Source organism: Ranitomeya variabilis, chromosome 8 (assembly GCF_051348905.1).
Source record: "Ranitomeya variabilis isolate aRanVar5 chromosome 8, aRanVar5.hap1, whole genome shotgun sequence".
Lineage (NCBI taxonomy): Eukaryota > Metazoa > Chordata > Amphibia > Anura > Dendrobatidae > Ranitomeya > Ranitomeya variabilis.
Window position 1 is genome coordinate 139,965,395 of NC_135239.1, and position 21,693 is coordinate 139,987,087.

Genomic DNA, 21,693 nt, shown 5'->3' on the forward strand with positions numbered 1-21,693 from the left:
TATGAGCCATGTTAGAAATAACAAACGAACCAGGATAAAGGAGGATACCAACCAAGGGGGGGGGGCCCAGATGAAAAGTTGGAGCGGGGTGCCTGTGGTTCCTTCTGTTGAGCCCCCTGCCCCGGTGCTGGTTGAGGGCGAATTGGAGTACGTGGTGAAGATCTTGGATTCTCGTATTTCGAGATGGAGGCTTCAGTATTTGGTTAAGTGGAAGGGCTATGGTCAGGAGGATAATTTCTGGGTTGTCGCCTCTGATGTTCATGCGGCCGATTTGGTTCATGTCTTCCATGTGGCTCATCTTGATCGCCCTGGGGGTTTTGATGAGGGTTCGGTGACCCCTCAAGGGGGGGGGTACTGTTGTGAACTCTGTTTTTGGGCTCCCTCTTGTGGTCACAAGTGGTACTGTGTGAGTGTTGTCTTTGGGCTCCCTCTGGTGGCTCTTTGTGTCATTCTGCAGGTCTGAGGTTGTATCAGCTGTCTCGTTATCTGTTAGCTGGTTCCTATTTAGTTCAGCTGGACTCTCAGTGGTTGCCTGCTGTCGTTGTATTCAGTGCTATTCTGATTGCTCCTGTCTACATCCGTTATCAGTCTCTCCAAGAGAAGCTAAGTTTTGTTTGCTTATTTTTGCTCATCTGTGTTCAAGATGTGTCCTAGTATATGATGTGTTTTGGTCCAGCTTGCTAATATGTGATTTCCCTGCTTGCTGGTGCTCTGGGGTGCTGAGTTGCTCCCCCCACATCGTTAGTTGGTGTGGGGGTTCTCGCATTCTCTGCGTGGATATTTTTGCATAGGGTTTTTTACTGACCGCACAGATCCCTTGCTATTTTCTGCTATCTAGCGTTAGCGGGCCTCATTTGCTTAACCTGTTTCATCTCTGCGTTTGTCTTTTCCTCTTAACTCACCGTTATTATTTGTGGGGGGCTTCTATATCTTTGGGGTATTTCTCTGAGGCAAGTGAGGTCTTACTTTCTCTTTAGGGGTAGTCAGTTTCTCAGGCCGTGAAGAGACGTCTAGGATTTCAGGAAACGTTCCACGGCTACCTTTAGTGTGTTTGGTTAGAATCAGGTTTGCGGTCAGTCCAGTTACCACATCCCCAGAGCTTGTCCTATTATCTCTGACTTAGCTGGTTAGATTTGTGATCCTAAGCCACTGGGATCATAACAGGCTCTAGCAGAATCTAAGATACGCGCTATTCGACAGGGGGAGCGTGTTGCAGAGGATTACTGTTCTGAATTTCGCCACTGGGCGGTCGACACACAGTGGAATGACCCCGCGCTGCGGAGTCAGTTTATTCATGGGGTTTCTGGAAGCGTTAAAAAAGCCCTCCTGATGTACGAGACTCCTGCTTCTCTAGATTCCGCTATGAGTCTTGTTGTCCTCATTGATCGCAGTTTGCGTCAGGGGGAGCATGAGACATCGCCTATGGGAGAGGGTTTAGGTTCACGTGAGGTTGCTACAGGTGAGCCCACGGAGCCTATGCAAATCGCAGGGGTCTCACATGTTAAGCATCGAGCCCCTGTGCTCAAGAAGGAGGGAGCCTGTTTTTACTGTGGTAGAATTCAAAATGTCATTTTGTTAACATTTGTCCTCTGCTGTCTAAGAAAAACGCAACGGCGGAAAACTTCTAAGCTCAGAGGGTGTGGAGGAGACCAAACTGAGCTTATGCATATCCTCCATGGTGGTTTCTCAATGCATGCTCCCTACCAAAGTTATTGTCACTGGCAGAGAGCTGCCAATCACTGTTTTTGTGGATAGTGGTTCTGCCACAAATCTCATTGATGAGGAGTTTGCGCACACAGCCGGTTTTAGGATCGAAAAACTGCCTCATCCTATCCGCGTGGTCACCATCAATGCTGCTCCTCTCTCACAGGGGGAGGTTACTGAGTTTGTGGCTGAGGTGAAACTCCACATTGGGGTTCTACATTTCGAGCAGGTTACATGTAAGGTGCTCAGGAATCTTCCTGCACAGGTGGTTTTGGGTTTTCCATGGTTGTCTATGCACAACCCGGATATTGACTGGAAAACTCAGGACATAATTCAGTGGAGCGAATTCTGCCAGGAGAATTGCCTGGCCACATGTGTGTCTGCTGTGACTTCAAGCGTTCCTGAGTCACTTCTGGATTTTGCAGATGTGTTCTCTGAGAAGGGTTGTTCAGAGTTGCCACCACATCGCCCCTATGACTTTACTATCAGGTTTAAACCAGGGGCCAAATTGCCTAAAGCAAGGATGTTTAACTTCTCCGGTCCGGAGAGACAAGCGTTAAAGGATTACATTGCTGAAAGTTTGAGCAAAGGGCACATCAGGCCTTCATCCTCGCCTGTGGCAGCGGGGTTCTTCTTCGTAAAGAAGAAAGATGGCGGACTACACCCGTGTCTGGATTTCAGGGAGTTAAACCAGATTACGGTTCGGGATCCATACCCTATGCCACTGATACCAGATTTGTTCAACCAGGTGGCAGGTGCTAAGTGGTTTACCAAGCTTGACTTCAGGGGGGCGTACAACCTCATAAGAGTCCGTCAAGGTGATGAGTGGAAGACGGCTTTTAATACCCCTGAGGGTCATTTTGAAAATTTGGTGATGCCATTTGGGTTGACAAACGCACCTGCAGTGTTCCAACATTTCATAAATGATGTGTACTCGCATGTTTTGGGGAAATTCGTTATTGTGTACCTAGATGACATTCTCATATATTCTTGCGACCGTGATACTCTTTTAGATCATGTCAGGCAGGTGTTACAGCTTCTCAGAGAGAATAAGCTCTATGCTAAACTTGAGAAATGTGTATTTTCGGTTCAGGAGTTGCCTTTCTTGGGTTATATTGTGTCTGCTTCTGGGTTTAAAATGGACGCCGCTAAGGTGCAAGCAGTGTTGCGTTGGGAACGGCCTGATAACCTAAAAGCACTTCAGCGGTTCCTTGGGTTTTCTAACTACTATAGGAAGTTTATCAAAGATTTTTCTACCATTGCTAAACCGCTAACTGACATGACTAAAAAGGGTACCAATTTCTCCGTTTGGCCTGAGGCTGCTGTGCGCGCATTTGAATATCTTAAGAACAGTTTTGTGTCGGCCCCCATTCTTGTGCAGCCAGACGTATCGAAAACTTTTGTCGTGGAAGTCGATGCGTCTGAGGTTGGTGTGGGGGCGGTGTTGTCACAAGGCTCATCCTTGATCGATTTGCGTCCTTGCGCCTATTTCTCCAAGAAATTGTCGTCTGCCGAACGTAACTACGATATCGGCAACAGGGAATTGTTGGCAATCAAGTTGGCCTTTGAGGAATGGCGACACTTCTTGGAGGGGTCGGTTCATCAGGTTACTGTTATTACCGACCATAAGAATTTGCTTTATTTGGAGTCTGCCAAGCGTCTATCTCCCAGGCAGGCTCGCTGGGCATTGTTTTTCACGCGGTTCAACTTTGTTGTTACTTACAGACCTGGGTCTAAAAACACTAAGGCGGACGCTCTGTCCAGGTGTTTTCCGGGGGGAGAACCTCGGGAAGATCCGGTACCCATCCTCCAAATGGGTGTAGTGGTCTCGGCTCTCACGACCGAGGTTGAGGCTGAGATTGCCGAGGCCCAGGAGGAGGTGCCATCTGAGCTTCCCATCAACAAATTGTTTGTACCGCTTCATCTCCGCTTAAAGGTTTTGGCGGAGCATCATGATGCTGTCCTGGCTGGCCACCCAGGGGTCAGGGGTACTTTGGAGTTGGTGTCATGTCGGTTTTGGTGGCCCAAAATCTGACACGACGTGGTCTCATACGTGTCAGCTTGCACCACGTGCGCTAGGGCTAAGACGCCCCGTTCCCGTCCTGTTGGCACACTACTTCCTCTCGAGGTACCTAGTAAGCCATGGACGGAGATCTCCATGGATTTTATCACTGACTTGCCCTCCTCAGCCGGGAACACGGTCATTTTGGCGATTGATTGGTTCTCAAAAATGTCGCACTTTGTGTCTTTGCCTTCGTTGCCTAACGCTAAGACTCTGGCTCAGGTATTTGTGCAGGAGGTGGTCAGACTTCATGGGGTTCCATCTGACATCGTTTCTGATAGAGGTACTCAGTTTATGGCAAAATTTTGGAAAGCGTTTTGCTCACGGCTGGGGATCAAGTTGTCTCATTCTTCGGCGTTTCATCCTCAGTCAAATGGTCAGACCGAGCATATGAACCAAAATTTGGAGCAGTACTTACGCTGCTTTGTTTCTGATAACCAGGAGGAGTGGTCGACGTTCCTTCCTTTGGCTGAGTTTGCCATCAATAATCACCGCCAGGAGTCTTCTGGGGAGTCTCCGTTTTTTTGTGTTTACGGGCTACATCCTCAATTTTGTACTTTGAGTCAGGGGGGCTCTTCCGGCATCCCGGAGGAAGACCAGTTAGGAGCACAACTGTCATCAGTCTGGAGGAGAGTTAAACAGCGCTTGCTGAGTGTGGGTGCTAGGTACAAACGTGTGGCTGACAGTAGGCGTGTGCCAGGTCCGGACCGGAGTGTGGATGACTGGGTGTGGTTATCCACAAAAAACATAAGACTCAAAATACCATCCCTTAAATTGGGTCCTAGGTTTATTGGTCCATTTAGGGTCACCGCCATCATTAACCCAGTAGCGTACCGATTGGAGCTTCCTACGGTGTATAAGATACACAACGTGTTCCACAGATCTCTTTTACAGAAAGTGGTGGGTTCCGTGGATGCGGCGCCGATGCCACCTCCAGTCTTGGTGGATGGTAATTTGGAATTTGAAGTCTCCAAGGTGGTTGACTCTCCTGTAGTGCGCCGCACTTTACAGTACTTGGTACACTGGCGTGGTTATGGGCCTGAGGAGAGGTCTTGGGTACCAGCCTCGGACATTCATGCGGATCGGCTGGTCAGTATGTTTCACCGCCGCCATCCGGACAAGCCGGGTCCTATAAGTCGTGAGGGCCCTGGGGTCCCTCTTAGAAGGCGGGGTACTGTCATGTGGGACGCTGTTCACACTAGGGCGTTCGACAGACAGCGGTAATTCCGCTTTTGTCCACTATGCGCTCAGTGGCGTCGGCTAGTTTTTATCTAGCTGGTCCGGGGTTAATTTAGCTGGTGCTCGGATTGGAAGCTGGGTCACGCCCACTGCCTTTAAATAGTTCTTCTGAACATTGGGCGTCGCCGATTATAGCTTCTGTCTTGTGTTGGTTATCTCGGTCTGGAGTGGTGGTCTAGGAGAAGGAGTATCGTATCTGGTGGTGTATTTCCCTTTGTCATATTTTCTCCTTCCTTTATTAGTATTTGTTTTGCCCTGTGCACTTATAGTGTATTCCTGTGTGACTGCGGCGTGTTGCATATTTTCTGTTATCCTTGTCTGTGCTAACTGTGGGTATTGGTGTGTGGTCTCGTCACTGGGTGGTGGGTGGAGGTTTCAGCCTGGGGTTGAAAGAGGAGACAGGGAGGAGGCCCAGACATGCACATGTAGCACCCCCACTGCCGCAGGGCCGAGGGGTACCCGGTACCGGGCCTCTAAGTCTCTGCTCTGGGGTTGTCACGGTGGCTAGACCCGGTCCGTGACCCTGCTGAGGGGCGTACAGTGATAGATGTGGATGATGGTGGTAGTGTAGTGCCGGTCGCAGTCAATAACGAGAACACCAGGTTGCAGTCTCTTTACCTCTTTACTGAAGGTCTCAAAGTCCTCAATCTGGAATACGGTTAACCGGGCTGCGCAAGTCCGGCCGGTCCGATGGCACCTCCAGAGTTCCCTTTGCAGGTGGAAATCTGTGCCTTCCTGCTAGCGCTATGTGTTGTGGTCCTCCCCTGCTGAGCTTACGGGATAGTCCCCACAACTGTTGTGTCTGTTTCTCGTGTTCCCTCACAACTCGATTAGATGATCTTCTGCTAATCTTCCGTCCCTCCCAGGTGTTATGGTTGGGACGCACCCGTATGACGGGTAGGCTTGGAGCTCTTCCGGGACCCTAGAGTCGCCCCTCTCCAAAGGTTGCCCCCTATGTCTGCGTAGGTGATTTAGGTGAGACAGCCCGCCTGTGACTGACTGTCCTGCCGTTGGTTTGAAGTATGGCTTAGAGCTCTGTACCTCCTCGGCATTCCGGCGGCCGGTTGTTTACGCCTCAGTAGGATGTTGCTTCGATCTTACAGCAAGACTCCTACTGGTATTCTCCTTCTTGCTTTGATCTCGTTTCTCACTCAGCACAATAAATCTCGCTTCTTGTCCTTTCTTAGGGCACCGCCGCTATGAAGTGCAGGCGCGGTCCCGTAGCTTTCTCTCTGTTTGCCAGGCCTCTGTCAGGATCCCACCCCTGACAGGGACCCTACCGAATCTTCCCCTGCAACACCCTCTGCCACAAGGTGTTGCCTGGTTCCAACCCAGTCAGCGTTCTCTCTAACTTCCTGCCTAACCCCCAGTTTTACCAGACTGTGAGGAGTGGCCTAATGAATAGTACCCTTAGCTCCCCCTGGAGGCCAGACTGTGAAATGTATTGGTGTATGTGATACCTGGTCAGATGAACTCCTTCAGTGCCATCAGACGTACCATAGCCCGCCTTAGCGGCGGAGCCACAGTACTGCAACGACCAGGACTCTGGGGCGCTGCACACACTATCAGTGTAAACTCTGGGAGAGAGTCAGTCAGGGTTTCCCTGAGTTGAGGGAGATCGCAGGGGCCTGGTTTATTAGCTCTTGCCTACCTAGGCTTCCCGTGACACATTTCCCACGTCTACTTTGCATCAGCACAATTTTGGAACCAAATTTTTTTTTTTGTTAGGAAGTTATAAGGGTTAAAAGTTAAACAGCGATTTCGCATTTTTACAACACCATTTTTTTTTTAGGGACCAACTCCCATTTGAAGTCACGTTGAGGGGTCTATATGATAGAAAATACCCAAAAGTGACACCATTCTAAAAACTACACCCTTCAAGGTGCTCAAAACCACATTAACACCTCTCTGACATCCGACGTACCATCCCGTCCATGTGCCCTTGGCCCGTATGACCATGGATGGGATAGTATGTCTCAGCGATCGGCCAAGGAAATGGGTGGTGTGCGGCCGAGTGTCAGCTGATTCTCACAGCTGACTCCCGGCACTTTAACCCCCGGCATTCCGGGAGCAGGAAGAGGGCTGACAGCCCCTCTGCCTTTGGATCGGAGACCCGGCAGCATGACGTGGGGTCCCGATCGCTGCCATGGTAACCTGATGTCGTCATGACAACATCTGGGTTATCACAGCTGAGAAACTTTCTGGTGATGTGCAGTGCATGGAAGTCTCTCAGGTTATTGTGCAATAAGTGCAGCGCTGACAGCTTCTACAACATGGGGATGCTGCTTCATCTGCATGCTATAGAAGCGATCAGCCTGCAAAAAAAATGATTGTCCCATAGTAGGACAAAGGGTAAAAGTTAGACTAAAGTAAAAAAAAAAAATTTAAAATAATTGTAAAAATATTAAATCCTATCCTAGTATGTTTTAGGTGTAATAATATTTGTCCTCATTCTCATTTGCACAAGGGTCCATTTTGCAGCCCCTCAATTCACTCCTCACACGGCTTCATGGTGCAGCCCCTCAGTTCTCTACTCACACTGCTTCATGGTGCAGCCCCTCATCATCCCTCCCCTTCGACGCACAGCCCCTCATCATCCCTTCGATGCACAGCCAGTCATCACCCCTCCCCTTCGATGCACAGCCCGTCATCATCCCTCCCCTTTTCTGCACAGCCCCTCATCATTCCTCCCCTTCTCCGCACAGCCCCTCATCATCCCTCCCCTTCTCCGCACAGCCCCTCATCATCCCTCCCCTTCTCCGCACAGCCCCTCATCATCCCTTCTCCACAGCCCCTTATTATCAATCAACCCTTTCCAAAATACATCCTCAGACCACTGACACCAAGTCCTGTGTCCTCATTCCAATTTGTACAAGGGTCCATTATGCAGCTCCTCAGTTCTCTCATCACAGGGCTCCATGGTGCATTCCCTCCCCTTCTCCTTATGGTCCTTCACCACATCTTCCCCTTCTCCACACAGCCCCTCAGCATCCCCTCTTCTCCACACAGCCCCTCATCATTCCCTCTTCTCTGCACAGCCTCTCATAATCTGTCCTTCACCACATCTTCCCCTTCTCCGCACAGCCCCTCATCATCCTTTGTCAAGTAAGGCTACTTTCACATTAGCGTCGTACGACGCACGTCGCAATGCGACGTGGCGACGCATACTGTGAAAGCGCCGCACAACGGGGGCAGCAGATGCAGTTTTTCAACGCATAAAGCAATTGTTACCATCCACCTCTTGTGTCTCCCCTTTTCCTCATAGATTGTAAGCTTGCGAGCAGCAGGGCCCTCATTCCTCCTGGTATCTGTTTTGAACTGTGATTTCTGTTATGCTGTAATGTCTGTTGTCTGTATAAGTCCCCTCTATAAGTTGTAAAGCGCTGCGGAATATGTTGGCGCTATATAAATAAAATTATTATTATTATTATTATTATAACGCATCCGCTGCCCCATTGTGAGCTCCGGGGAGGAGGGGGCGGAGTTCCGGCCGCGCATGCGAGGTCGGAAATACTGGACACGACGCACCAAAAAACATTACATGCAACATTTTTTTGTGCTGATGGTCCGACGCAACCGTCGCATGACGGTTGCGACGTGTGACAATGCGTCGCTAATGTTAGGCTTCTTTCACACTAGCGTCGGGCCGAGGTTCCCGACGCTAGCGTTGTCTCCGCCGCACAACGGGGGCAGCGGATGCATTTTTCCAGCGCATCCGCTGCCCCATTGTGAGGTGCGGGGAAGTGCGGGGAGGTGGGGGCAGAGTTCCGGCCGCGCATGCGCGGTCGGAAAAAGCGGACCGTCGGGAGCAAAAAACGTTACATGTAACGTTTTTTTGCTCCCGACGGTCCGCCACAGCACGGCGCAACCGTCGCACGACGGTTGCGACGTGTGTCATTGCGTCGCTAATGTTAGGCTACGTTCACATTTGCGTTGTGCGCCGCAGCGTCGGCGCCGCAACGCACAACGCAAACAAAAACGCATGCACAGCGCTGCGTTTTGCGCCGCATGCGTCCTTTTTTTCATTGATTTTTGATGCAGCAAAAATGCAACTTGCTGCGTCCTCTGCGCCCAGACGCGGGCGCCGCAGGGACGCATGCGGCGCAAAACGCAAGTGCGACGCATGTCCATGCGCCCCCATGTTAAATATAGGGGCGCATGACGCATGCGGCGACGCTGCGGCGCACACCGCAAATGTGAACGTAGACTTAGTCAATGCAGAAAAAACGCATCCTGCAAGCACTTTTGCAGGATGCGTTTTTTCGGCAAAACGACGCATTTGTGACGTAATGCAGTTAACGCTAGTGTGAAAGTAGCCTTAGGGTATGTTTCCACGTTCAGGAAACGCTGCTTGTTTGACGCTGCGCAGCGCTGCAGCGTCAAACAAGCAGCATCCAGATGTTCCTGCATAGTGGAGGGGATTTGATGAAATCCTGTCTCCACTATGCGTGGAAACCCGCACGCGGTGGCCCTGCGACTCCGGACATGCTGCGCGTCTTTTCAGATCGCAGCATGCCCGTACACCTTGCGGGGACGCAGCGTCCCCGCAAGGCATATCACAGGGCCCTATGGGAGAGAGCGATCATCCTGGATGTGAAGAGTTAACACATCCGGCATGATCGCGTCCCATTAAGGGGGCGGGGCTTAGCGCCGAGCGGCTTCGCCGTTGCGGCGATACCGCCGCCCATCCGTACCGTGGAGACATACCCTTAGGCTACGTTCACATTTGCGTTGTGCGCCGCAGCGCACAACGCAAACAAAAACGCATGCACAACGCTGCGTTTTGCGCCGCATGCGTCCTTTTTTTAATTGATTTTGGACGCCGCAAAAATGCAACTTGCTGCGTCCTCTGCGCCCGGACACGGGCGCCGCAGCGACGCAAAACGCAAGTGCGACGCATGTCCATGCACCCCCATGTTAAATATAGGGGCGCATGACGCATGCGGCGCCGCTGCGGCGCCCGCCGCTAATGTGAACGTAGCCTTAGTCTATGGAGAAAAAACGCATCCTGCAAGCAATTTTGCAGGATGCGTTTTTTCTCCAAAACGACGCATTTGGACGTGCGTCGTACGACGCTAGTGTGAAAGTAGCCATCAACCCCTTCCAAAACACATCCTCAGAGCATTCACACTGAGTCCTGGGTCCTCATTCCCATCTGTACACGATACATAATAGTTGCTCCTCTCCTTTCCAACAGCCGAACACCACGCTGCTTCCTGCTATTGGGTCTCCACTGGTCACTGGACTAGGAGGCCCCGCCCCTTACGGTGACATCATTTCCACAAACAAACAACGCAGTTCTAGTCGCTACCGTAGGTTGATGACGCCATTTTCAATATGGCGCCGTCCAAAGCAGAATACACGTTTGTAGCGCCGGCTGAATACACAGGTACGAGCTATATCTACAGAGGAGCCGGCGTTTGAAGATTCGTGTGACGCCTGGTGTGATTTGCTGAGCGCCCGGTTATCTATACAGGGAAGGAGTCTCGTGTATATGCGCGGCGGGAGAGCGCATGCTGAGGACTGGCCTGAAGGTGGCCCCTTCATAGTGCAGCATGGGGCACCTGAGAGTAGGGGGGAAACATTTGTAGCTTCCCAGGTTTCCGTGCAGTCCCCCTACCGGGTGCGCCTGCCCTCTGCCTGTACAGGAAGGCTGAGGACATCTTGGCTGTAGTGAGCCTGACTGGCCCAGCACAGGGGGCTTGTGGAGGGGAGCTATATGCTGCAGGTGGGCTTCTCAGTGCCAGGGTGCTGGCCCTATGTATCCTTTCCAGCCAGGTATGGGTAGGATTAGGCCACACCATACATGCGCTTGCCTGGTTTTTCTCTTTACAGATGCCAGAAAATCCATTGTAAGTAGATGAGACTCAAATATGCGGAGTTTAATAACATGGACACAGCAATTCAAACTGCTATGTGGCTAGTTGTTTATAACTCCATGGCTAGTTCTGTTTGGTCTGTTTTTAAAAATCAAATGATTACCTTTGACAATTATGACGCATGTATATTAGTTCTACTAGCCATCAGTGGCGAATACATAAAGCGTCTACAATCGTGGAAAACATATACGTGTTCAACGCTATATACGTGAAATCATATAAAAGGAAAATGCGTATACTGAACAATTACAGAAACAATCTTTATTATAAATAAAACACAAGGGATATGATCCCCATCACATACATAATACAGGAAAGTGAAACACACACCTGGAAACCATATGTGTGTAGCATTGGTGAGCCAACAAAAATGAGTGGCACCCCTCTGAGTGTATATAAATATCAAAAGAGAAACAAGAGCTGGAACTGAACTACCACGTATTATATCTAGGTAGTGATGGCCAAACCAATAATAGTATAATATGGGTAATAGATAGTCAGACCATCCTAACGTCTATTGTAATATTAGGGCCGCTATGGCAAAAAAAATCACTAGATACCAACACGCAAGATGGCAATAGTTAAATAGACATATAAACCAGACAATAGTGAAAATACCTTACCCAAACACTCAGAGGATGGTGCCACGACCATGACCATGGGGTCGTGGCACCATCCTCTGAGTGTTTGGGTAAGGTATTTTCACTATTGTCTGGTCTATATGTCTATTTAACTATTGCCATCTTGCGTGTTGGTATCTAGTGATTTTTTTGCCATAGCGGCCCTAATATTACAATAGACGTTAGGATGGTCTGACTCTATCTATTACCCATATTATACTATTACTAGCTATTGAACCCGTTCTACGCCCGGGTGGCGAGCATTTATATTGGAATATGGTCTCCATCCTGGTATGTGCTGCTCCTATCCTGTCATATGCTGCTCCATCCTGCGCCCCCATCCTGTCATGTGCTGCTCCACCGTGTCATGTGCTGCTCCATCCTGCGCCCCCATCCTGTCATGTGCTGCTCCACCGTGTCATGTGCTGCTCCATCCTGCATCCCCATCCTGTCATGTGCTGCTCCACCGTGTCATGTGCTGCTCCATCCTCATCCCCATCCTGTCATGTGCTCCCATCCTGCGCCCCCATCCTATCACGTGCTGCTCCATCCTGCGCCCCCATCAGTGCGGGCGGCTGTGCTGAGTGCGGGCGGCTGTGCTGAGTGCGGGCGGCTGTATGTGGCTGTGCTGAGTGCGGGCGGCTGTATGTGACGTGGCTGTGCTGGGTGCGGGCGGCTGTGCTGGGTGCGGCAGCTGTGGACGGCTGTGCTGGGTGCGGTGGCTGTGCTGGGTGCAGCGGCTGTGCTGGGTGCAGCGGCTGTGCTGGGTGCAGCGGCTGTGCGTGGCTGTAGGCGGCTGTGCGTGGCTGTGGGAGGCTGTGCTGGGTGCGGCGGCTGTGCTGGGTGCGGCGGCTGTGCTGGGTGCGGTGGCTGTGCTGGGTGCGGCGGCTGTCCGTGGCTGTAGGCGGCTGTGCGTGGCTGTGCTGGGTGCGGAGGCTGTGCGTGGCTGTGCTGGGTGCGGCGGCTGTGCTGGGTGCGGCGGATGTGCTGGGTGCGGCGGATGTGCTGGGTGCGGCGGCTGTGCTGGGTGCGGCGGCTGTGGGTGGCTGTGCTGGGTGCAGCGGTTGTGCGTGGCTGTGGGCGGCTGTGCTGGGTGCGGCGGCTGTGGGCGGCTGTGCGTGGCTGTGGGCGGCTGTGCTGGGTGCGGCGGCTGTGCTGGGTGCGGCGGCTGTCCGTGGCTGTGGGCGGCTGTGCGTGGCTGTAGGCGGCTGTGCGTGGCTGTGCATGGCTGTGCTGGGTGCGGCGGATGTGCTGGGTGCGGCGGCTGTGCTGGGTGCGGCGGCTGTGGGTGGCTGTGCTGGGTGCGGCGGCTGTGCGTGGCTGTGGGCTGTGCGTGGCTGTGGGCGGCTGTGCTGGGTGCGGCGGCTGTGGTCGGCTGTGCTGGGTGCGGCGGCTGTGCGTGGCTATGGGTGGCTGTACGTGGCTGTGGGCGGCTGTGCTGGGTGCGGCGGCTGTGCGTGGCTGTGGTCGGCTGTGCTGGGTGCGGCTGTGGGCGGCTGTGCGTGGCTGTGGGCGGCTGTGCTGGGTGCGGCGGCTGTGGTCGGCTGTGCTGGGTGCGGCGGCTGTGCGTGGCTGTGGGCGGCTGTGCTGGGTGCGGCGGCTGTGCGTGGCTGTGGTCGGCTGTGCTGGGTGTGGCGGCTGTGCGTGGCTATGGGTGGCTGCGTGGCTGTGGGCAGCTGTGCTGGGTGCGGCGGCTGTGCGTGGCTGTGGGCGCCTGTGCGTGGCTGTGCTGGGTGCGGCGGCTGTGCGTTGCTGTGGGCGGCTGTGCGTGGCTGTGCTGGGCGCGGCGGCTGTGCTGGGTGCGGCCATTTTCTTGGTCCTGCTCCCGGAGTCGGCGCCTGCGCAGTCCGCGCTTTCCGGCGCCATTTTCTTGAAGACACTGCAATGTGTCTTCAAGAAAATGGCGCCGGAAAGCGCGGACTGCGCAGGCGCCGATTCCGGGAGCAGGGGGACAGTCACGGCCCGGAAGCGCGTCGGTGGAACGGGTCAGGTAAGTATACTCACCCTCCGCCTCCTGGCTCGTCCCTGCTTGTCCGGTGGAGATCGCGGTGTGCGTTCAGCGCTTACGCATACCGCGATCTCCTGGGAGCGTCGCTCTGTGCGGTCCAGACTGCGCCGGCGCTTGCACAGTCTATAGAGGCTTCGGACAGAGTGACGCTCCCAGCGTTATATTATAGATTGGTTTGGCCATCACTACCTAGATATAATACGTGGTAGTTCAGTTCCAGCTCTTGTTTCTCTTTTGATATTTATATACACTCAGAGGGGTGCCACTCATTTTTGTTGGCTCACCAATGCTACACACATATGGTTTCCAGGTGTGTGTTTCTCTTTCCTGTATTATGTATGTGATGGGGATCATATCCCTTGTGTTTTATTTATAATAAAGATTGTTTCTGTAATTGTTCAGTATACGCATTTTCCTTTTATATGATTTTTGGTCTGTTTTTAGCCCACATAAGATTACTTGTGTGAATAATGCCTTACAGGAGCTGTCCCCTGAGCTGGTTCCCCATTTTCACATACTGGTGAATTAACCTCTTTTTCTCCTTTAGCCTTGCCAATCCAATTCTCTGAAGAACAGAAAGCGCACCACTGCTTGTATGCCAAAGAACAGCAAGTCACAGCAGGCTCAGAAAAGAATTCAGTGCTGGTAGTTAATGTCCCAGCATACGTCACCAAGGTGAGGAGCGGGCATTTCTTTTTCTGCAGACTAGAAATGAGTGGATGGCTGTGTGCAACCCCGGTCCAGGTCAGTGCTCTCTGTCTATGGGCAGGGGCTGCACGAATTTCCTGAATTTCTGGGATCCCAGGCCTGGTTATGATTAGCCCTGTGCAGATGACATCACGCCTGGCTGGCAATTGTAACGCCGCACCGGGGAAACTAGAAGCCCAGGAAAGTCTCGCTACTGCTGTCCATGGCCAGAGAGCAATGACTTGGACTGGGGTTGCACAAAGCCATCCACTCATGTTCACAATTTCAGACATGATGTCCTCAGTGATGACAAGGAATCATTCTCATTAGTCTTTCTCTCTAGGAATGTTTATCTGATATCTTCAGTTCTTGTGGCGATGTGGAGTCTGTGACACTACTTGACAAAGTGGAACCTTCTGTAAAAAAACATGCAGAGGAGTATAGATACTTCAACCAGCAAGCAATTAAGGTGAGGCTCGAGCCATTGATAAAGTTATGTCACAGTCTGCTCTGATCCCTGATAAGCAGTTTAAAGGTCCAAATGTAAAATAGAATGTTGCTTGCTGCTGTGTGACATTGTATTTATCCCCTTAAGCCCCGAGGGTGGTTTGCACGTTAATGACCGGGCCAATTTTTACAATTCTGACCACTGTCCCTTTATGAGGTTATAACTCTGGAACGCTTCAACGGATCTTGGCGATTCTGACATTGTTTTCTCGTGACATATTGTACTTCATGATAGTGGTAAAATTTATTCGATATAACTTGGGTTTATTTGTGAAAAAAATGGAAATTTGGCGAAAATTTTGAAAATTTCGCAATTTTCCAACTTTGAATTTTTATGCCCTTAAATCACAGAGATATGTCACGCAAAATACTTAATAAGTAACATTTCCCACATGTCTACTTTACATCAGCACAATTTTGGAACCAAAATTTTTTATTTGTTAGGGAGTTATAAGGGTTAAAAGTTGACCAGCAATTTCTCATTTTTACAACACCATTTTTTTTTTAGGGACCACATCTCATTTGAAGTCATTTTGAGGGGTCTATATGATAGAAAATACCCAAGTGTGACACCATTCTAAAAACTGCGCCCCTCAAGGTGCTCAAAACCACATTCAAGAAGTTTATTGACCCTTCAGGTGTTTCACAGGAATTTTTGGATTGTTTAAATAAAAATGAACATTTAACTTTTTTTCACACAAAATTTATTTCAGCTCCAATTTGTTTTATTTTACCAAGGGTAACAGGAGAAAATGGACCCCAAAAGTTGTTGTACAATTTGTCCTCAGTACGCTGATACCCCATATGTGGGGGTAAACCACTGTTTGGGCGCATGACAGAGCTCGTAAGGGAAGGAGTGCCGTTTGACTATTAAATGCAAAATTGGCTGCAATTGAGATGGCACGCCATGTTGCGTTTGGAGAGCCCCTGATGTGCTTAAACATTGAAACCCCCCACAAGTGACACCAATTTGGAAAGTAGACCCCCTAAGGATCTTATCCAGATGTGTTATGAGAGCTATGAATCCCCAAGTGTTTCACTACAGTTTATAACGCAGAGCCGTGAAAATAAAATTCTTTTTTTTTTTCCACAAAAATTATTTTTTAGCCCCCAGTTTTGTATTTTCCCAAGTGTAACAGGAGAAAATGGACCCAAAAGTTGTGCAATTTGTCCTGAGTATGCTGATACCCCATATGTGGGGGGTAACCACTGTTTGGGCGCATGGCAGAGCTCGGAAGGGAAGGAGCGCCATTTGGAATGCAGACTTAGATGGAATGGTCTGCAGGCGTCACATTGTGTTTGCAGAGCCCCTAATTTACCTAAACAGTAGAAACCCCCCACAAGTGACCCCATATTGGAAACTAGACCCTCCAAGGAACTTATCTAGATGTGTTGTGAGAACTTTGAACCCCCAAGTGTTTCACTACAGTTAATAACGCAGAGCCGTGAAAATAATAAATCATTTTTGTCCCACAAAATTTTGTTTTACCCCCCAAATTTTTATTTTCCCAAGGGTAACAAGAGAAATTGGATCCCAGAAGTTGTTCAATTTGTCCTGAGTACGCTGATACCCCATATGTTGGGGTAAACCCCTGTTTGGGCGCACGAGAGAGCTTGGAAGGGAAGGAGCACTGTTTTACTTTTTTCAACGCAGAATTGGCTGGAATTGAGAACGGATGCCATGTCGCATTTGGAGAGCCCCTGATGTGCCTAAACATTGAAACCCCCCACAAGTGACACCATTTTGGAAAGTAGACTCCCTAAGGAACTTATCTAGATGTGTGGTGAGCACTTTGACCCACCAAGTGCTTCACAGAAGTTTATAATGCAGAGCCGTAAAAATAAAAAATCATATTTTTTTCACAAAAATGATCTTTCCCCCCCCAATTTTTTATTTTCCCAAGGGTAAGAGAAGAAATTGGACCACAAAAATTATTGTGCAATTTGTCCTGAGTACGCTGATACCCCATATGTGGGTGTAAACCATTGTTTGGGCGCATGGCAGAGCTCGGAAGGGAAGGAGCGCCATTTGACTTTTCAATGCAAAATTGACTGGAATTGAGATGGGACACCATGTCGCATTTGGAGAGCCCCTGATGTGCCTAAACATTAAAACCCCCCACAAGTGACACCATTTTGGAAAGTAGACCCCCTAAGGAACTTATCTAGATGTGTTTTGAGAGCTTTGAACCCCCAAGTGTTTCACTACAGTTTATAACGCAGAGCCGTGAAAATAAAAATTCTTTTTTTTTTTTTTCACAAAAATGATTTTTTAGCCCCCAGTTTTGTATTTTCACAAGGGTAACAGGATAAATTGGACCCTAAAAGTTGTTGAGCAATTTGTCCTGAGTACGCTGATTCCCCATATGTGGGGGGGAACCACTCTTTGGGCGCATGGCAGAGCTCGGAAGGGAAGGAGCGCCATTTGGAATGCAGACTTAGATGGATGGGTCTGCAGGCGTCATGTTGCATTTGCAGAGCTCCTGATGTACCCAAACAGTAGAAACCCCCCACAAGTGACCCCATATTGGAAACCAGACCTCCCAAGGAACTTATCTAGATGTGTTGTGAGAACTTTGAACCCCCAAGTGTTTCACTACAGTTTACAACGCAGAGCCGTAAAAATAAAAAGTCTTTTTTTTCCCACAAAAATGATTTTTAGCCCCCCAAATTTTTATTTTCCCAAGGATAACAAGAGAACTTCGACCCCAAAAGTTGTTGTCCAATTTGTCCCGAGTACGCTGATACCCCATATGTTGGGGTGAACCCCTGTTTGTGCGCACGGGAGAGCTCGGAAGGGAAGGAGCACTGTTTTACTTTTTCAACGCAGAATTGGCTGGAATTGAGATCGGACGCCATGTCGCGTTTGGAGAGCCCCTGATGTGCCTGAACAGTGGAAACTCCCCAATTCTACCTGAAACCCTAATCCAAACACACCCCTAACCCTAATCCCAACGGTAACTCTAACCACACCCCTAACCCTGACACACCCCTAACTCTAATCCCGACCCTAATCCCAACCGTAAATGTAATCCCAACCCTAACTTTAGCTCCAACCCTAACCCTAATGGGAAAATGGAAATAAATAAATTTTTTTAATTTTATTATTTTTCCCTAACTAAGGGGGTGATGAAGGGGGGTTTGATTTACTTTTATAGCGTTTTTTATATCGGATTTTTATGATTGGCAGCTGTCAGATACTAAAAGACGCTTTTTATAGCAAAAAAGTTTTTGCAACTCCACATTTTGAGAGCTATAATTTTTCCATATTTTGGCCCACAGAGTCATGTGAGGTCTTGTTTTTTGCGGGACGAGTTGACGTTTTTATTGGTAACATTTTCGGACACGTGACAGTTTTTGATCACTTTTTATTCCGATTTTTGTGAGGCAGAATGACCAAAAAACAGCTATTCATGAATTTCTTTTGGGGGAGGCGTTTATACCGTGCCACGTTTGGTAATTTAAATAATTATTTTTTCTATAAAAGTTTTTATCGTATAAAAGCGCCAAAACATAAAAAAATGATATAAATGAGGTATCGCTGTAATCGTACTGACCCGAAGAATAAAACTGCTTTATTATTATTTATTTATATAGCGCCATTAATTCCATGGTGCTGTACATGAGAAAGGGGTTACATACAGATATAGTTTACAGTAAACACGTTTACAGTGACAGACTGGTACAGAGGGGAGAGGACCCTGTCCTTGCGGACTTACATTCTATGGGATAGTGGGGAAGAGACAGAAGGTATCCATTTTACCAAATGCGGAACGGTATAAACCCCCCCCCCCCCCAACAGAAATTCATGAATAGCTGTTTTTTGGTCATACTGCCTCACAAACATCGGAATAAAAAGCGATAAAAAAAGTCATGTGCCCGAAAAATGTTACCAATAAAAACGTCAACTCGTCCCGCAAAAAAACAAGACCTCACATGACTCTGTGGACCAAAATATGGAAAAATTATAGCTCTCAAGATGTAACGCAAAAAAATATTTATGCAATAAGACGCGTCTTTTAGTGTGTGACTGCTGCCAGTCATAAAAATCCACTAAAAAAACCCGCTATAAAAGTAAATCAAACCCCCCTTAGTTAGGGAAAAATAAATTAAAAAAATGTATTTATTTCCATTTTCTCGTTAGGGCTAGGGTTGGGGTTAGGGTTTGGATTACATTTACGGTTTGGATTGGGGTTAGGGGTGCGTCAGGGTTAGGGGTGTGGTTAGGGTTATGGTTGGTATTAGGGTTAGGGGTGTGTTGGGGTTAGGGGTGTGGTTGGGATTAGGGATAGGGGTGTGTTTGGGTTAGGGTTTCAGTTAGAATTGGGGGTTTCCACTGTTTAGGCACATCAGGGCTCTCCTAACGCGACATGGCGTCCGATCTCAATTCCAGCCAATTCTGCGTTGAAAAAGTAAAACAGTGCTCCTTCCCTTCCGAGCTCTCCCGTGCGCCCAAACAGGGGTTTACCCAACATATGGGGTATCAGCGTACTCACAACAACTTCTGGGGTCCAATTTCTCTTGTTAACCTTGGGAAAATAAAAATTTGGGGGGCTTAAAAACCATTTTTGTAGGAAAAAAATGATTTCTAATTTTCACGGCTCTGCGTTCTAAACTGTAGTGAAATACTTGGGGGTTCAAAGTTCTCACAACACATCTAGATAAGTTCCTTGGGGGTTTAGGTTCCAATATGAGGTCACTTGTGGGGGGTTTCTACTGTTTAGGTACATCAGGGGCTCTGCAAATGCAACGTGACGCCTGCAGACCAATCCATCTAAGTCTGCATTCCAAATGGTGCTCCTTCCCTTCCGAGCTCTGCCATGCACCCAAACTGTGGTTCCCCCCCCTACATATGGGGTATCAGTGTACTCAGGACAAATTGGTCCCCAAAAGTTGTTGTCCAATTTCTCCTTTTACCCTTGGGAAAATACAAAACTGGGTGTTAAATCATTTTTTTTTTCCACAAAAATTATATTTTATTTTCACGGCTCTGCATTATAAACTTCTGTGAAGCACTTGGTGGGTCAAAGTGCTCACCACACATCTAGATAAGTTCTTTAGGTGGTCTACTTTCCAAAATGGTGTCACTTGTGGGGGGTTTCAATGTTTAGGCACATCAGTGGCTCTCCAAACACAACATGGCGTCCCATCTCAATTCCTGTCAATTCCCTGCTTCCGGGCGCCCCAGCTTCTTCCTGTACTGAGCGGTCACATGGTACGGTTCATTACAGTAATGAATATGTGGCTCCACCTCCCATAGTGGTGGAGCCGCATATTCATTACTGTAATGAGCGGTAACGGTGACCGCTCAGTACAGGAAGAAGCTGCAGCGCCGGGAAGCAGGAACTGCACAGCGCCAGGAGCAGGTGAGTATAATGGGGAGGGGGAGCGCTGCGCGATATTCACCTCCTCGTTCTGGGCGTCGCTCCGTCTTCAGCGTCTTCTGCAGTGACGCTCAGGTCAGAGGGCGCGATGACGTGGTTTAGTGCGCGCCCTCTGCCTGAACGTCGGTGCAGAAGACGCTGAAGATGGAGCGGCGCCCGGAACGTGGAGCAGGTGAATATAGCAACTGCCGGGGGCCTGAGCGACGGAGAGGTGAGTATGTGATTTTTTTTTTTTAATTTTTTTATCGCAGCAACAGCAAATGGGGCAAGTGTCTGTATGGAGCATCATGTGGGGCCATAACGTTTGTGCAGCACTATATGGAGCAAGTGTCTGTATGGAGCATCTTATGGGACTATAACGTTTGTGCAGCACTATATGGGGCAAGTGTCTGTATGGGGCCATAACGTTTGTGCAGCACTATATGGGGCAAGTGTCTGTATGGGGCCATAACGTTTGTGCAGCACTATATGGGGCAAGTGTCTGTATGGGGCCATAACGTTTGTGCAGCACTATATGGGGCAAGTGTCTGTATGGGGCTATAACGTTTGTGCAGCACTATATGGGGCAAGTGTCTGTATGGGGCCATAACGTTTGTGCAGCACTATATGGGGCAAATGTCTGTATGGGACCATAACGTTTGTGCAGCATTATATGGGGCAAGTGTCTGTATGGGGCCATAACGTTTGTGCAGCCCTATATGGAGCATCTTATGGGGCCATAATCAACATTGGTGCAGCATTATATTGGGCAAATGTGTCTGTGGAGCATCTTATGGGGCCATTATTAACCTTTACGCAGGATTATATGGAGCATATTTTAATCTGGAGCATCTTATGGGGCCATCATAAACTTTATGGGGCTCCTGATTCAATATGATTCAAAAACACTTAACCTACTGATGTCTCAATTAATTTTACTTTTATTGGTATCTATTTTTACTTTTGACATTTACTGGTAGCTGCTGCATTTCCCACCCTAGGCTTATACTCGAGTCATTAAGTTTTCCCAGTTTTTTGTGGCAAAATTAGGGGGGTCGGCTTATACTCAGGTCGGTTTATACTCGAGTATATACGGTAAATTTTGTGTGTAAAAAAGTTAAATGTTCATTTTAATTTAAACATTCCAAAAATTCCTGTGAAACACCTGAAGGGTTAATAAACTTCTTGAATGTGGTTTTGAGCACCTTGAGGGGTGCAGTTTTTAGAATGGTGTCACACTTGGGTATTTTCTATCATATAGACCCCTCAAAATGACTTCAAATGTGATGTGGTCCCTAAAAACAAATGGTGTTGTAAAAATGAGAAATTGCTGGTCAACTTTTAACCCTTATAACTCCCTAACAAAAAAAAATTTTGGTTCCAAAATTGTGCTGATGTAAAGTAGACATGTGGGAAATGTTACTTATTAAGTATCTTGTGTGACATATCTCTGTGATTTAAGGGTATGAAAAGTCAAAGTTGGAAAATTGCAACATTTTCTAAATTTTCGCCAAATTTCCATTTTTTTTTTCACAAATAAATGCAAGTCTTATCGAAGAAAGTTTACGACTATCATGAAGTACAATATGTCATGAGAAAACAATATCAGAATCATCAGGATCCA

The 21,693-nt window shown here is 48.8% G+C and overlaps 1 protein-coding gene across 1 annotated transcript in view; it reads left to right on the forward strand.

The window, feature by feature from the left end:
- The first annotated feature begins 10,246 nt into the window (after positions 1 to 10,246).
- Positions 10,247 to 21,693, forward strand: part of RRP7A (ribosomal RNA processing 7 homolog A) — a 151,566-nt gene continuing 140,119 nt past the window's right edge. Inside the window, exons 1-3 of the mRNA XM_077276020.1 lie at positions 10,247 to 10,394; positions 14,060 to 14,187; positions 14,543 to 14,668. Coding sequence (XP_077132135.1) covers positions 10,343 to 10,394; positions 14,060 to 14,187; positions 14,543 to 14,668 — 306 coding nt within the window. The 5' untranslated portion in view covers positions 10,247 to 10,342. The remainder of the gene's footprint in view (positions 10,395 to 14,059; positions 14,188 to 14,542; positions 14,669 to 21,693) is intronic.